This window comes from Corvus cornix, chromosome Z (genome assembly GCF_000738735.6).
Source record: "Corvus cornix cornix isolate S_Up_H32 chromosome Z, ASM73873v5, whole genome shotgun sequence".
NCBI lineage: Eukaryota > Metazoa > Chordata > Aves > Passeriformes > Corvidae > Corvus > Corvus cornix.
Window position 1 is genome coordinate 23,399,237 of NC_046357.1, and position 15,901 is coordinate 23,415,137.

A 15,901-nucleotide genomic window follows, 5' to 3' on the forward strand; every position below is an offset into this window, starting at 1 on the left:
CAAAAGGTGTGGGGAATGATGCTTTCTGGGTTTCAAATCAACTATAAACAGTTTGCAGAGTCAGAGAATTAGAAAAGAGACATGATTAGCCAAGGATACCCCCCCTCAAAAAACCCCTTTTGACACTGTGATTTCCAAATGGTAGAATTTAATCTTTTTTTTTTTAATATTACCTGCTTGCAGTTAACTGTTTCCAATTCTGTTACAAGAAATAGCTCATAAATCCATCAATGTGATTTTTAAAATGCTAGTAAGTTTATTGAAAAATAACTCTTAATAGAGAGTGGGTGAATTTATTTAGATAAAAATATCTTTCTCAACTGAAATTCCTCAGCCTTCTGGAACTGGTTTAATTCAATGCTTTTCAATAACTCTGAACCAGAGGCTTTCTTAGCAAACAAAATTATCTTAATTGGAATTGACTGTTTCCTCAGAAAGAGGAGTTCAAGCTGCTTCTGTGACTACTGTACTTGGACACTTTCTGTGTTTAAGAAATCTTATGTAAGAAACTGACTTGACATTATTCTTTCAAATCCTGGCTCTCTCAATTTTCTATGACTCGTGGGATTTACAATGTTTGTGCCAACCTCAGATGGTGGTAAGGAGCACTTAGATCAGCTAACAAGAAAATCCATCAGGTTGTTTCAGTCTGAAATGTTCAAGTGCTGAGTAGACAACCAAGCAGTCTGTCTTGATCAGCAGCCTGCTCCAATGAAATAGATCACAGTTTTACAGAGAATGGACCTTCAAATAATAAAACCAAACTGTAACAAAGACCTTTAACTCTTTAACCTTAACTCTTGTAAAGAGTGTTCCCTCTCATAAAGTGGAGCACTCTTGCCAGCATCAAATACCAGCATGATGGTTAGAAGAAAGCCGGGATGACAAATGTCCATAATGCCACATGAGCACATAGCTAAGACTGCAGAAGTTGGGCAGAATTGCTGGCATGGAAGACTGGGCGACTGCTAGAAAGTCACGTAGTAGAAACAAGGAGTAGAACTCTGTGGTAGTATAAGTACAGGTTACAACTTCAAATTAGATTATGTGCAGATACAACTTGTAAAGTCTTGCAAAAGTTTAGGCAGAAGACACCTAGTCTGTTAGGTAAAACTTTACCTGAAGAGTTATTCAATAGTTGCTCCTGGAACAACTTGAAATAGCAAGAACATTTTTCTAGGCTTTACAGCAAAGATATTTATTTGCAAAATGTTGGAAGGATTTTAACTTTAGGGAGGGAAGAGAAGTGATAAACAGGCATTTCAATGTAATGCTTGAAGATCATGAGCTGCATTATTTCCCAAAATCTTTTACATCAATTTAAAAGAAAAATACATGAAGAAAATAGGAGAAAGGTCAGAAATCACAGCAGCGTGCAGAACTATACCTGCAAACTCCCATTTCACCTCTCTTTCTTATAATCAGTGAAGCCCCAATTCCACAAGATGATAATTCCAGTTTCATTGTGCAGGTGACTCAAACAAAATCTCTTTGTTTCCAACATACAGGGTGTTGAGCTAATATAAGCTTATTTTAATAGTCTGAAGTTGTAGCATTAGTCTTTTTCTAGGATTGGGCAGCTTTGCCAGTTCTACTGTCAGAAGTTACACTAGCAACTCTTTTCTGAGTAGAACCAGCTTAACCGACTTACAGGAGGCAGTGCGTGTCCAAGCCAAGCCCCTGGAGTCACCTAACAAAGGCGACAGTGAATGCTCACAGGCTGGTGAGCACCTTGCCCTTCTTATGAGAACCCTGACTACTTTCTGAAGCCCTACACTTAGATTTTCTCACTGTGTTCCAGAATTGTAGAGGATATTTGGAATTCTTCTGTAAAGAGCTCACTTCTTTGGGAGGAGAAGAAGGATTTTCAGGGAACAGCTGATTTGCAGAAGGGAACAGGTAAGTGGTGTACAGCCAGACTGCAGTCATTTTGCCAAAAGCCAGCCTAGTAGTGCCAGGGATCTTGTGCCCTGCATGCCTATACTCCACGCCACTCTTGCTGTGGCTGTTGCTGCCCTGTACACCATCCCAGACCCACACTGAGGTAAGAACATATGAATCCAGACAGTGCTCCTCATGCCCCTCAGCAGGATCAGAACTGAACTTTAGTTTACAGCAGAGAACTAACTTCTTATATTTGCTTCTCAGAGTAACTGATTTCACTGATGTCCAGGTGCTATAAGGGCATGCTGTGTTTTAACAAACTCACTCTAGTCTTTGCTTCAGTAAAGAATCACTTTTGCTGACTTAGAATGACATTGCTCCATGTCAAGTTATTTGAAATAAAGGTTACATGAAAAGTAAAAGCTGTTCCCAGTGGAGCCATTAGATGCTGGTGCTCTTCTTATTCCCCTTAGTTCTATTGTCCTCCATCTGCTCTGGGACACTACAAAAAGTAAATCATCAGCAAACCATCCTTCCCTCTATGTTTTTCCCTGTGGACCAGTTGCTTGTCTTCATGTAAGGAGTAGAGCCCTTCTCCCATGACAGCGATTGCCTGTATTTTAGGCATGTGCAGGCACATCATAGCTATCACTAACAAGGTGTCTTCATTCTTCTCCCCAACTGAACTTGTCTACCTATTTCCCATCCCATAGACAGTAAAGGTAAGAGCCCAGCAATCACTGGCACTGGCCTAAACAGCAGGATATAATCATGTAGCAAAAATTACTCCTGCTGGAAGAAGACCTGTTTATTTGTCTAGCTGGGGGCAGAACACTAGCAATTTTCCCCTCCTTCCTGAAGAGTCATGACAGGTATGGATGAAGCCACACAGTGCCACAAATGCTACCTTTACAAGGATGGCTAATCTATCATGGAAGCCAGTGCGTGGGAGCAGTGAATAGTAAGCTGCAGTCATGAGGGAAGATGTGACAAAGCAAACACATGCTGTTTGGGAGTGAGGAGAGCATTCCAAGCAGCTTTGGAGTGAAGCCAAGCAGCACTAGCAGTCTGTTCTGCTTGCATATGTTCCCTATACCAACTTGACAGTGGGAGGCAGAGCAGAAGCTAAGGAGTGGTAAAAGAGCTGTTTGAGCCAGTGGGCACATCTCAGTCTCTCCTACCACTGTATTTTCTCTTGCTGTATTATACTGCAGATGCTTGTCTTCTGTGGGTATTTTCTTCCACCTCCCAACCTCTCCTCAAATCCACACCCCTCAATAAGAAGTACACAGGTAGACATCAGTGAGAGTTGTCAAGAGAGTGGCGCAACTTCCACTATGATCCCTTCCAGCCAAATGATCCTGGCAAATAACTTTTCCGTGTATCTCTCATCGTTTCCATTTTAAAATTGTGCTTTTGTAGTTGAACATAAATAAACATAATGAACATAAATATTTTATGTTGTGCATTGCTTTTAATCACTTGTATTTTCTTCATTGAGCGATTAGTAATTTGTAATTATTAAGTTATTAAATACCAATTAGAAAGCAATTGAATTGCAATTCTGGGGTCTGAAAAATAATTCAAACCTGTAGTCTTGAAATGTCAGGAGTTCTGAACAAATATAAAAAGGATAAAAGATGAAGAACAAAAGATGTGAGGAATTACAGTGTTTTGGTTTCAATTCAACACCACACAGTTTTGTAGAACAAAGATGGGATTTTGCATAAAATAGCTCAGAGTGCATTCTTCACAATTTGATTCTCATTGTTCTGTTGCACAGGTGCAAGTAGTTTCTTCACAAGAAGCACAACAATTGTGAATTTTTGGCTTGAGGTAGCCTGGTGTCCTTCCATCTCTACAGATGCTTATTCTCCCTGAATGTGACCATTAGTGGACAAGAAGTCTCACGCCTGGCACAGAGTGTCTCGATATAGCTGTGTCAGGACGCGTACAGCTGTCATCAGGCATTCTAGAATCCGTGCCTCTGCTGCTGCAGTCACTACCCCATCAAAAGCAAAAGTAGCACATTGCGTTTGCAGCGCTGAATGGTGTCCTGGCAGTGGGCAGTGATTTAAGGACAGGTTTCTTTTTGGCCTGTAATGTAGGAGAGCTCTGGTATGATACACAGAAGGCCAGTTCTTCCAAAGAGTGCAGTCCACAAGAAGTCCCAGAGGGAAAGATGGTGAACAGTTGAATGGCTGCACTCAAAGCAGTAGAGTACCAGGCTTCTCACAAAACAGAAACCTCCATTACTAGCTCTTGCTAAGTGAGCAGCAGTGTTGGAAAAGTGCTCTTATATCTGAACTGACTCAAACCTGTATTCCAAGGCAATATGACAATGCAGAGCTGCATGCATCCCACAACAGTTTCAGACAAAAAGGGAAATTTTAAGACAATCACACATAGTTTGAAGCTAAGTCATGGATATAAAAAATAAAATTATTAAATCTAAGGATCTACTGGTGAAATTCATCTTGCAGATTATCACACTGCTGGAAAGATACAGTGTGGTGTAGTTTATTCTGAGGGCTGTAATAGCAGACATGAAGTGAAGCTGAAAGAAGGATACATAAATGAGCAATTTAAACATTAAATAGGACAGATAGAGTGTTGAAGGAAAATTAGGCAGATTTTGGTTCAATAAAAGGAGTGATTCCCAGAAATTATAGTAAGCAGAAGGAGCAGAGATGACAGTGAACCATAAGTTAGGTAACCAGATATCCAGTTTGGATAGAACTATTTTTTCTAACAGCATACCATATTTTTCTTGTTTTTCTTTGCTCAAACTTTTTTCCTTGGAATGACGAAGTGAATGTTTTGCCAAAGATATTCTTGTTTCTGTCTTTCCATAATGATGAAATAGATAATACTGTTAGCATTTACATGGATAAAAAGTAGTGGATAGAGTATATACTTAGTGCAGATCTATTAAACTGGGTTCCCATACCATTTCAAACATCATAAGGTACTATTATTTCTGTGTGTTAAAGCTGTAGTGCATGCAGAGTGCTCTCCTCCAGCTTGTATTCTCATCAAGTAAAAAACATTTAGAAGTATGTGTGTACTACTAAAATACTGTGAATCAATGCAAAGAAAGTTTTTCCCTTAGAAAATTCCATCTGTCCTATAGTAAAGGACTTATGAATTAAGGATTTATGAATCTATAATAAAACCCTGAAATAACTGTAAACTTCTCAAACTACTGAAAGTGGAGTGCAGCTCACAACTAGATATTAAAAATTGCTAAATAATATCCTTTGATAAGTGCCACAGCATTTTTAGAAGAAATTAAGATTCAATTTTTTATCTACTAGTGTATTATTAATGTCTTAGATTATCAATATCTTGAGAGTAGCAGCATAGTCTAAATAGTTGTAAGTGGCCAGCAAAAGATGGTATAATAAACTGTTATTTTTGTTCTCAAAACACATTTGCCTTGAAACTCTTTTCCGTGATTTTTATGTTAGCCTTTGGTAAGTGTGTCTGGTTTCATACATGAGATGCCACTTATATTAAGCCTAATTAAAAAAAAAGTCACCAGAAGCAATATGATCTGATTGGTGTAAAGAAACCCACTTTGAAACATGGTACCAGCCTGCTAAACATCTCTTAGAAGAAGTATTGAGAAGTATATTCTTAGACTCAAAGGAGTTAATATTCTTTGATACAAACTATGACTATAACTCAAAATTGCTTATTTTTTCATGCTGTATAACTCAGAAGAAAATCCATATTTAAGATCAGTGAAAATATGAGTACTAAAGAACCCAAAAGTGATGCAAACACAAAGTGCAAAATTTTGTATCAAGAATACTAATTTTGTTGAATTTCTATTCAAAGGGGTAATTGCATTGTAAAACATTTCTTCTTTGATTTGCAGTATTCATAATAACAGATTAAAGATGCTGTGTACTTTCTGCTTCATGCCCATGCCCATTCTGTGAGATGCACTTAACATTTGAGTAATATTTGGCAACTAAATAAAATTCTTGCTATTTTTGTGAAAGGGCATCTATTAGAGCATCACAGAAAGGCCGAGAAAATGCAGACAGCAAAACAATATATTTGGTATTTAATTCAGACAAAGATTTATGTGAAAAATACAACAAAAGAGTCAGTACTCCATTCACTTAGTAACTATCTGGGAAATGTTAAAAAGCAATCTAGCTTCACCTAGATGCCCCATCCAAAGCTTGATAATGATTCTGTCAAGCATTTGCAATGAAACATAAAGTAAAAATGTTAGTAATACGCAGTTGTAGTGGCCCCCTCTCTTATCCACCCTAATACCTAAAAGCCCTCAGCAAGGCTTTCATTATTTCGTATCTCATTTACTGTAACCACCTTTCCCTGATTCATCCATTTTTCATTGCACATCTCTTCCCAGAATGCTGTTGCAAAATTCACTTCCACTTCAGTTTTACAGCACTACATGAGCTCTCCCTTCTCCAATATGTCCTGCATAAAGTGGGCCTGTGTAATTTTACATTTCACATTGACATATGGGAGAGCAGTACTGAATTTTATAACAATTAAAATGTTCCATGAAACAGATAGTACTGAATTTGTGTTGCTTGGTTAATCTTGATGTAACAGTTGTGATCTGCACTAGCTCATTCTAATTTTTTGCTGGTTCATATTTGCAATCCATACTCCATAAATTTAGAGACTCTGAATTTTGTCTTTTTAAAGCATAGTGTTGAAAAAATACACAGCAAAACAATTTCCATTGCCTTTGCAGGTTGCAGATTTCTGTATGAAATGTCATAAGGTAAATAGTTTTATCAGCTTGCTTTCTAATGACTGACTGCTTTTATAAACTTTTTATAAATGACTGCTTTTAAAAATTCCTATTACAGATAGTTATCTTTAAATATATCTATTAAAAACATAATGTTTCCCAAGGTTGTATGCCATAGATAAATACCCTTGTTTTAAGACTTGAGCAATGTTTAATTTAAGCCTGAGTGAGCACATCTTTCTCCTCTCTTTCCCTCTGTACATGTAAATGTGTGTCTGTATCTATGCACTGTATTTATATTGGTTAATTCTATATTGCCCAATGTGCCATAGACTGCCACTTGTGCTTTTAAATTCCAGAGGTTGTTTTACGCTTGCAAGAATTGGTGAGCAAATAAACTGAATATTTTGGACTGAGCTACATTACAGGATTGACGTCAGTAAATTCCATTTCATCAGTGCTTCTGAAGAAGTGTTTCCTCCAGGAGTTTTGTGACAGCGCTGTCCTGGTTTGTCCTACCACAGCATTATTTCAGTTGTTCTATTTTGTGTACTAACTTACAAATTAACATTTAGGAATTGTTTAATTATTTTTACAGAGTTACTCAGGATTCTGTGGATTAACAGAGATTCAAGAATAAGAGATATTGAAGTCCCACTACACATTTAAAGTTGAGGAATTCACCAGGCTTTTTCACTGGTAATAATATTTTCATATTTATAAAAGAGTAAGCAACTGCCATTCGATATACCATTGAAATACGTCCTCCTTCCTTGGAATATGAGTGCCAAAGCATCTAAGCTTATTATCTATACATTTTTGAAGTCACCTGCCATCTTTTACTGTTTTAAACAACAATGCTATATGTGACTTAGAGTGGTTTAATTCATTTGCTCATTGCGGAAAGAAATCTATATTCTATAATCCTTCCCAAATTTATTATGTACATTATATGACGAACATAAAGTCATAAGAATATAAGGAAATCTAATTTCTGCTTCCAGTAGGTAAATCCCTCCACCTTATTCTTTGTCCCCACTCAACTATCCAAAAATGGCTTTCTAATTAAAAATGTGGTAAGTATAACAAATATCCATGTCTTTTTCTTCCATATAATGTTACTGTTTCTGGATTTTGTTATTAGCTCTTAGCTGTGATATAGGAGTGAAAAATAGTTCTAGCTAATAGCAAGCTCAGTTTTGTAAAAACAAAGACAAGGAATTGGAACACTAAGGATTCCTGCTCTGGTCTGTCTGAATTACGTTGTGCTCAGAGAAATTTGGTGTAGTTGCTTATATTATCATTTTTATTATGTGTAACAAAGAAATAATTCCTAAGGACTTCGGGATTGTTTGCAAAGGACTTTGAAGTCCTTGGATGGCTGATGCCCAGTGACCTCTTCATCCCCTTTTTTGTGTTGTGGGGCATGACACCAGAAATATTAACACTCAGGAACTGTCACTGGAAACAGCGGGATATGAAAAACACCCCCCAAACCCTCAGTGCCTGTTGAGGATGGAACCATGGCTCCCCTGGTGATCTCTGTCTCCCTGCTGGTGTCAGCTGCACCCTTGCATGCCAGCAACGAGGTGGGTGGCAGCTAAGTTCTTCAGGTATTTTAATATATCAGCAGTCTTCAAATTTTGCTTACCCCACAGCTTAACATTATGACTCCATTAAATCCCTCAAATTATACTGAGATGCCCCAAATTATGCTTAAATAACACAACAGTGACGTGATTGTAATTAGTGCACTAATGGGCTCAATGAGGGTGCCAGGCTCCATACAAATAATGAATTGAAATAACAAAATATATAACTTACAATTATTTATTGGAATAATAACAACAATACGTAACTCATAAACTGTGTAAGGAAAAGTGACATGGGAAGTCCACCAACAACTATAACACTGAAGAAAATACTTTGGTTTTACTCAATTCAGCAAATTACAGGACAATGTCAAAATTTATTATTTTTGTTCTTTCAGCGTTTTCTGACAAAAAAAGTCTGCAGTGTTCTGTGGTGGTTCTTGCTCTCAGGAACACATCTCATGGCTTCCCTAGGGCAAAGAAAAGAGCTGATGATCCTCTGGCTGCACTTCATGTGGGGAACTACAGGGGTGGCTTCAGTGAGAAGCTGCCAGAAGCTTTCCTACATTTGATGGAGCCAGTGCCAGCCAACTTTGAGATGAACCTGCTGTTGGCCAAGGCAGAGCCCATCGGCAAGGCTGGGAGCATTTCTGACATAACATATTTAAGAAGGGGGGGCTAGGGGGAAAGGTGCAACTACAGCAAGAGAGGAGAAACTCAGATTTGGTTTATTTCTCTTTATCCTGCTCTGGTTTGATTGTCAATAAATGAAACTAATTTTCCCAAGTTTCTTACCAGGCAGAAAATCTCAGAGTTTCACACCTAAGTTTCCCTTGTCTGGAGGAGTATAGAAGAGGAAAAAGCCACTTCACTCTTTCTGGAGCTCTGGGCTTTGCACTGCATGTTGTAGTTCCAGCCGTGGATTTCTTCAAGTCAAGGGTGGGACTTGCAGAGCCTACAATGTATCTGCTTTGCAATGGGCCTTGTTACAGCTGCCCCCTTATTTTGCTGGTGTGCATGCAACAAGCAGGCTGGAAAGCAAGCAAGATTTGCTTTTGGCCAACGTGAGGCAGGAGAGCAGTAAGACTGGCTGGGTTTTGGAATATTTGGGACCTAAGTATTAAAATAAATGTAAAGGCTATTAGTGTGAAAAAGTAATTCTGTTAGTAATTCTTAGAGGAATCCCACAGTCTTTTGAGACAAACATCTAGCTTCTTCAAGGGAGCTGGAAGAAAGACATAGGAATTCTGCATTAAATGTTTGCTGGTGGGGTGTCCACATGTGTGTGTCCCAATCAATTCCCCTGAAAAATGTCCTGTTTCTCCAAGTTTCAAGGAATGTGTGTTGCAGTGAGAGACCAGCTCAGTGCCCCGAAGGAGGGAAAACATCAAGTGACATTACTAGGCACCAGACAATTTAGAAAGGGAGCAGGAAGAATGCTGCCACTTTGAGAGAAAGCTTCAGAGTTGGCTCTCCACTGAACCAACTTGGTTGCAATCTCTTGCTCCTCTCAGAGCTGGAGGAGAGCCAGCAGCAGGGGTCCTTCTGGTTCTCCAGTTAAGGCGACGTGGTATGGACCCTTTGACAGAGCCAGGATCCTGTGCATGTTCAGCTGGAGGCACCTTACAGAGAAGCACAGAGAAGACACAGAGCCGTCCCTGCACTGCTTTGCCTCGTCCAGAGGACTGATGAGAAGTGCCCCAATGGGAAGGTCCTCAAAGCAAACTTGCACCAGAAGAAGTAAAGGAGGCAAAGGTGACCACAATCACTGTTTATGTCCCCTGCATCCCCTGGGGTTCTGCATGGAATGTTGGGCTGTGCCAGTAGCAACCGTCGTTGTCTCCTGCTCCTGCAGCCGTTGGTGGAACACTGGTGGGCCACCGGTGGAGCAGCAGCTGCAGGATCTGCTCCTGGGCTGTCCCTGACCAGCCACCTCCTGGTCTCAGCACCAGATCTGGCCTCTGGGTCGACATTCTCATCTCCTCATCTACCACCAGGGATCCCCAGAGCCCCTTGGAACTGTCAAAGGTAAGAAAATCCCCATTTGCCCTCAAACTGCTAACAGAACTCAGGAGGCTCCAGTTGGCTGTCCCACCAAGCACAATAGACATGGTCTGTGGTTACTTTCCCCGGAAGAGGTTGCAGATGAAAGCAGAGTACACCTTCTGTAGGAATAATGATGCCTCCAGTGGAAATACAGACCTTTCCATAGAGAATATAGAGAGCTGTCACCATGCAATTTCAGATCCTCATCCACTGAGGACCTGATTAAAAGTTCTTGATACCCATTTAAGTCCTAAAACTATGTCGTGATGACCACAAAACAATCCAGTCGTTACTGAGGAGTTCAGGGGTTCAGCGTTGACAAATCCTGTTAGGCCCTGGCTCTGCTCACACCTCCTCCAAAGCTTTAAAAATCAGAATGATGGGACTTCTCCTCTGTGATCCCTGTTGTTCAGGGGATGTAAGCAGTTTGCCAGGCTTGTCCTCCAATACTGGCTTTCACCTACAAAAATGGTCTGGTTTCAGTGATCCTTATATACTTACATACTTTCATAACTTACAGATACATTATATTTTAATATCTTTATAGATTTTTTTCTTCCACCTGCATTGGATCTCTTTTCCATAGATATATTGGTATAGACTTGTCTGTGTTTTTCAGTGCCTGTAGGGCTGGTTCTGCCTCATGGTCAGAGGCAGCTGTGAAATCCCATCTTGAATGGGATTTCACAAGAACAGAATCACAGTATCACAGAATTTTCTGGGTTGGAAGGGACCCACAAAGATCATCGAGTCTGGCTCCTGGCCCTGCACAGGACAGCCTCAAGAATCCCCCTGTGCCCAAGAGCAATGTCTGAGCAACTTTTGAGCTCTCTCAGCCTTGGTGCTTTGACCCCTGCTGTGGGGAGGCTGTTCCAGTTCCCAACCACCCTCTGGGTGAAGAACCTTTCTCTAATATCCAACCTAAACATCCCCTGGCACAACTTCCATGCCATTCCCTTGGACCTTCTCACTGGCCCCAAGACTGAAGGGAGAAGTGTGTACCCTTCTGCTTCCCCTCTTGAGGAAGCTGCAGACTACTAGAGGGTCTTGCCCTAGAAGTTCCAAGTGCAAAACGCAGCAATTACACCAAACTGAGGGGAGTTGGGACAGAAGAGTTCGTGGTTTGCAATGATGAGGATGAGAAGGAAGGCTACTGACCCATCTTGGCAGAATGATTTTTATCTGGACCATTGTTTTGATCTCTTTCAGGTGGAAAGGAGAGGGACAATGAAAAGGAAAGCAAGAGCCCGCGTTCGGCCGTGAGTTTTGGCATAGGGATTAAAGGACGGCAAATTTGAGGAATAGCAAGGAGGGGAACTACTACTTCAGAGTTGGGGTGGGATTGATTCAAGCCTGTGGGTCCATGGGATGTGCCTGTTGACCACTTGCCTTTCTCACCTCCACTTCCTTCTTCCTTCAGACGCATCAATGTTGGCAGTGACTTCCAGGCTGAGCTCCCTGAGCTGCAGACCAGACCGCCAAGTGATGATGAAGAACCTGCATCCCTGGTCTGGAAGCCCTGGGAGGATGATGACTCTGACATGGAAAAACCTGACAGAGGTAGCTGTCAAGCTTTCCTTCCATCCCTGAGATGCTCGGGTTTGGAAAACACTCATTGTTTGGCAAAAAGGCAACTTCTTGCATACTCTGCTTCTGTCCTTGTCTTGCCCATCTTCCCGTGTGGGAGTGTTAGAGGGAAGAAGAATGCTCTGGTTTTGCAGCAGAGCAGGAAAAAGAACAACTTTCCTGCTCTCTGGATTGGTCGGGGCATTTGTCACTGCAAGAGGGGAGATTGGCCCCCACTTCTCATTACCAAAGCTGCTTTGAAGGGAGAGCCAGCACTACATGGGCCTTTGGTTCTCCTGCCCCTTTTTTTGCTATCCTTTTCATGCTCTCCAACCTGTTGTCTTTAGCTCTTGTGCTTTCCTTCTCCCTTGTATCGCAACCTTCCCCCTTTCTTGGCTCAAGCCTGACTTTTGGTGGGTTTTTGTTGTGCTTGTAGTAAGAGAACTGCTGGACATGGCCATCTCCCGTGGCATTCCCAGGGCAGCAGCTAACCTGGAGCTTGCCCTGCACTGCCTGCACCAGGCACAAGGCAGTGTTCCGGTAAGAAGCGGCTATTTGGGTGCAGAGAAGAGCAGACAGGGAATTAATAAGGCATGGGCATTGGGACAGCCTTTCCTGGCTGCCCTTTGAAGAAGGGAGTTAACAAGAAGCGGAGGACCCACTGCCTGCTTCCAGCTGGGTCAGGGAGGAGCCCAAATGGCTCAAGCAGGGAGAAAGTCTCTCTTGGAGGCACTGGCAGAGGGTCCCACAGCCTGCTCCCTTGTAAATCTCCTGGAGATCTGTGTTGTCTAAGACATTTTGGGGTGGATTGAGGGGAAATTCCCAGAAGACAATTCTGGGAATTCTGGGTGCAGGATGAGCAAAATCATTGAGTTGGTGAGCAAAATCCCACTCTTGGGGAGCAGGATCAAAGGGTCGGGAAGCAAATCACAAGGTTTGACCCATATGAGACCCAGTGGACTGAATCCTTGAAGAGGCAGCATTTATGGTTTTTGGCTCCTTTTTACATGGTGGGGAAGCTAAAGCCTTTTTCCATTGGATCTTGCAGGAGGCTCTGGAGATGTTGCTCTCAGGGGGGCCCCCGACACCTCAAGGCCATCCCTTGTCTGATTATCATTACACAGGTAACCAAAGTAGAGCTTGTTCCTTCACTGACAGATGCTGCCATCCCCTTAATTGCCATGTCAAGCATTTATGGTTAAACAAATAACACAAGAGCAAGGTCTCATCTTCTCTGGGGGCAGGGAAAGCAGCAGCATCTATTCCTTCAGTTTTACTTGTTTTCCATGCTTTTTTCCCTGGGGAATGCCTGCTCTTGTCTTCATTGCTTTCTGAAGGAGCAGAGATGTAGACAGGTGAATAATGAGTGGTGCTGATTTTGTTTTGGTGGCCAGTGGAATCTATTTCAAGTGGATAGACGGATCAATTTACTTGCTGCTCTTTATTGCCAGACATTGATAGATGGACGCCTGAGGAGAAGGAGTCCTTCCAAAAGGCTTTTCACACCTATGGCAAGGATTTTCATCTCATCCAGAAGCAGGTAAAGCCATAGGACATTCTTTACCCTGGAAGATAATCAGAAGGACATGATGATGATTTCTGGCACCAAGTACTGGAATTCAGTCTCTCTCTTCTCAAATACCAAAAATATAAAAGTAATAATGAAACAGGACACCAAAGGCCTGTGTGACAGTGATGATTCTGCCTCTCCAGCCCTTTTTTCCAAGCTGTTTTGGAAGACAAATGTTTATTCTCTGTCAGATCTGTCTCATAGGTGTGCTGGCACTTCCACAACACATGGTGCTGGGATGATTGGAGTGAATGCGGGAAAGAAAAACTGTGCTAGATGGATTTGTTGTTGATCTGTGCATTAAATGAGTTACTACATGGCATAATACATAGCATACTACATTGCAGACCTCCTCTTTTACTCCCTATTTATTTCATTTTACTCGCTACTCAATTTACTCCATGTTTTTTGCTTCCTTGTTTACTCCATACTCTAGTTTTTCTCCAATGCACCCTACAGGATGGCCATTTCAGATTCCTTCTTTTTGTCTTCACAACAGATTCAGAGTAAGACCGTGGCACAATGTGTGGAATACTACTACTCCTGGAAGAAAGAACATAAACTTGCCAGCACTCTTGCTCAGGTGAGTGGGAAGAAAATCAAGACATGCCAGGAGGGTCAAGAAACTGGGAAAAGGGGACAAAACCTGCTGGGGAGCTGTGTGAGACGCTGCTCTGCCAGGAGCACATCGTCCCATGCACTGGGAAAGGCGCAGCAGATGCTGCCCAGCACTTCATTGTGCTGCTGCTCTGAAATACCGAATTCTAGAGGATAACTTTGACCCAACAAAGCAGCACTGTCACCAAAATGGGCTTTGACTCTGTACAGACTTGGTTCTCAAGTGCTGGCACCCTTGCTGATTCCAATCAAATCCTTAATTCCCTACTGCTTGCTAACATCAATAATCCTGACTGCGTTAATGGAGATGCTGCAGATTTTCAGGGATCTTTTGTAGCATCCCAGTGTACTCCCCAAAAAGGAGCTGCCAGTGCTGTGGCACTGCTAAAATTTTCCTTACCAGCAAACAGGAATTTGGTTCACAGAGAGAGATTATTCTGGGTAGTAGAAACTGAGTAACAGTGTGTCTTCACTAATTTGACTGAATTTAAAATCCATTCCCTAGACATTTGTGGAGGAAAAATATGAATAAATAGATGTTAGGCAGAGAGGTATAAATAAGAAACGTAGATCTATAGATACCCACATATTTATCCTACCACTTTGGGCAGTAGAAAGGAGGTATTTTTCATCCAAATGCTGTGTTTGCACCTTGCCGCACCCTGTAGCCAAATCCGGCCATTTTCTCAGCTCTTCAGGGTTTGGAGGAATTTGCTTGGGGTGATACATTTTTGTGCTGGACACTCTGATTTCCAGCTTCTTGAGAGGAAGGAAAAATTCATAAGGATTCTTTGATTTCCAGACTGTGGGCGAACCAAAGAGGAGCAAAAGCCCTCCCAGAAAGGAGAATGGGGAGACAGGGAAGAGAAGCCGCAAGAGGGCCCGCAGTGCTGAGTGTCCCTGCTGCCAACCACCCCAGCCACCCCATTCGGCAGGAGGCCCCTTTCCGTGCGGGCAGTGCAAACGGTGCGGAAGTTCTTCCTCTTTCTGCTAAAAGCCTGGGGCTTTCGACTAAAACAGGCTGACCTCTCTAAAGGCGCCAGGGGGAAGCCGAGGGCAGTTGGAGGATCACCCCTTGCAGCCATGCTCAAAGTTACAACCCACTTTAATCCCAAACAGCTTATTTAAACCCCAGCATTCAGAATGAAACCTTGCCATGCCCCAACAAGACACAATTCATACAAGTAGGAATAGGAACACCAAAGCTTGGTTTGATGGTGCGGATCGAATTAAAAATAGGATGAACTGAAAGGAGGAAGAAATTTGAAGGAACTGAAACAAGAAAGACCAGATTCATGGTGCTGATCAATTTAAAAATAAGTCACAGCCTGAAAAGACAGAAATTTGTATAGAAATGGAAATCTCAGAGCTTGTTTTAATGGTGTGCATTGACTTAACGATGGATGGTCTGTTTTCCATCTTCCAGGGTATTTGAAACCATTAAGGCAAGGAACACACATAGGAGAAGACATCGCCCACGGAAGGAAGCAGAGCCTCTCCCCAAGAAGAAAAGACCAAATTAGCCCTGGAGTTGTCCAGGGCTACCAAGAGTTAGCTGCCAAGAGGACAGAGATTGGTTTTTAAGTTTTTAGGGTTGTTTATTCTTCTATTTAGTTTACTAGTTAGGCATTTCTCAATTTATTAGTTAAGATTCATTAGTATTATTGAAGACTTATTAGTATTATTAGATTTATTAGTAAATGTCAGAGGCTTGGTGTTGTTTGCGATGTTCCATCTTTTATCATTAAAAGTTTGTTCCATTTTGTCTTTTTGTCGGTATGAAATCACTCAAGCAACGTTTGTTACATTTGTTTGGCGTTGCAAACACAACATTTGCTCTGAAAGAAGAACCTGGACACATTCACCCTCCCGCAGGCCCAG

At 41.6% G+C, this 15,901-nt stretch overlaps 1 protein-coding gene across 1 annotated transcript; it reads left to right on the plus strand.

The window, feature by feature from the left end:
* Nucleotides 1–11,724: 11,724 nt before the first annotated feature.
* On the plus strand, nucleotides 11,725–15,739 carry LOC120411566 (zinc finger protein 541-like). Its single transcript, XM_039567797.1, has 7 exons — nucleotides 11,725–11,826; nucleotides 12,269–12,372; nucleotides 12,881–12,956; nucleotides 13,284–13,372; nucleotides 13,902–13,985; nucleotides 14,823–14,986; nucleotides 15,447–15,739. Exons 1-7 carry the CDS (start codon nucleotides 11,808–11,810, stop codon nucleotides 15,541–15,543), a joined length of 633 nt encoding a protein of 210 aa, XP_039423731.1. The 5' UTR covers nucleotides 11,725–11,807; the 3' UTR covers nucleotides 15,544–15,739.
* Nucleotides 15,740–15,901: the final 162 nt, after the last annotated feature.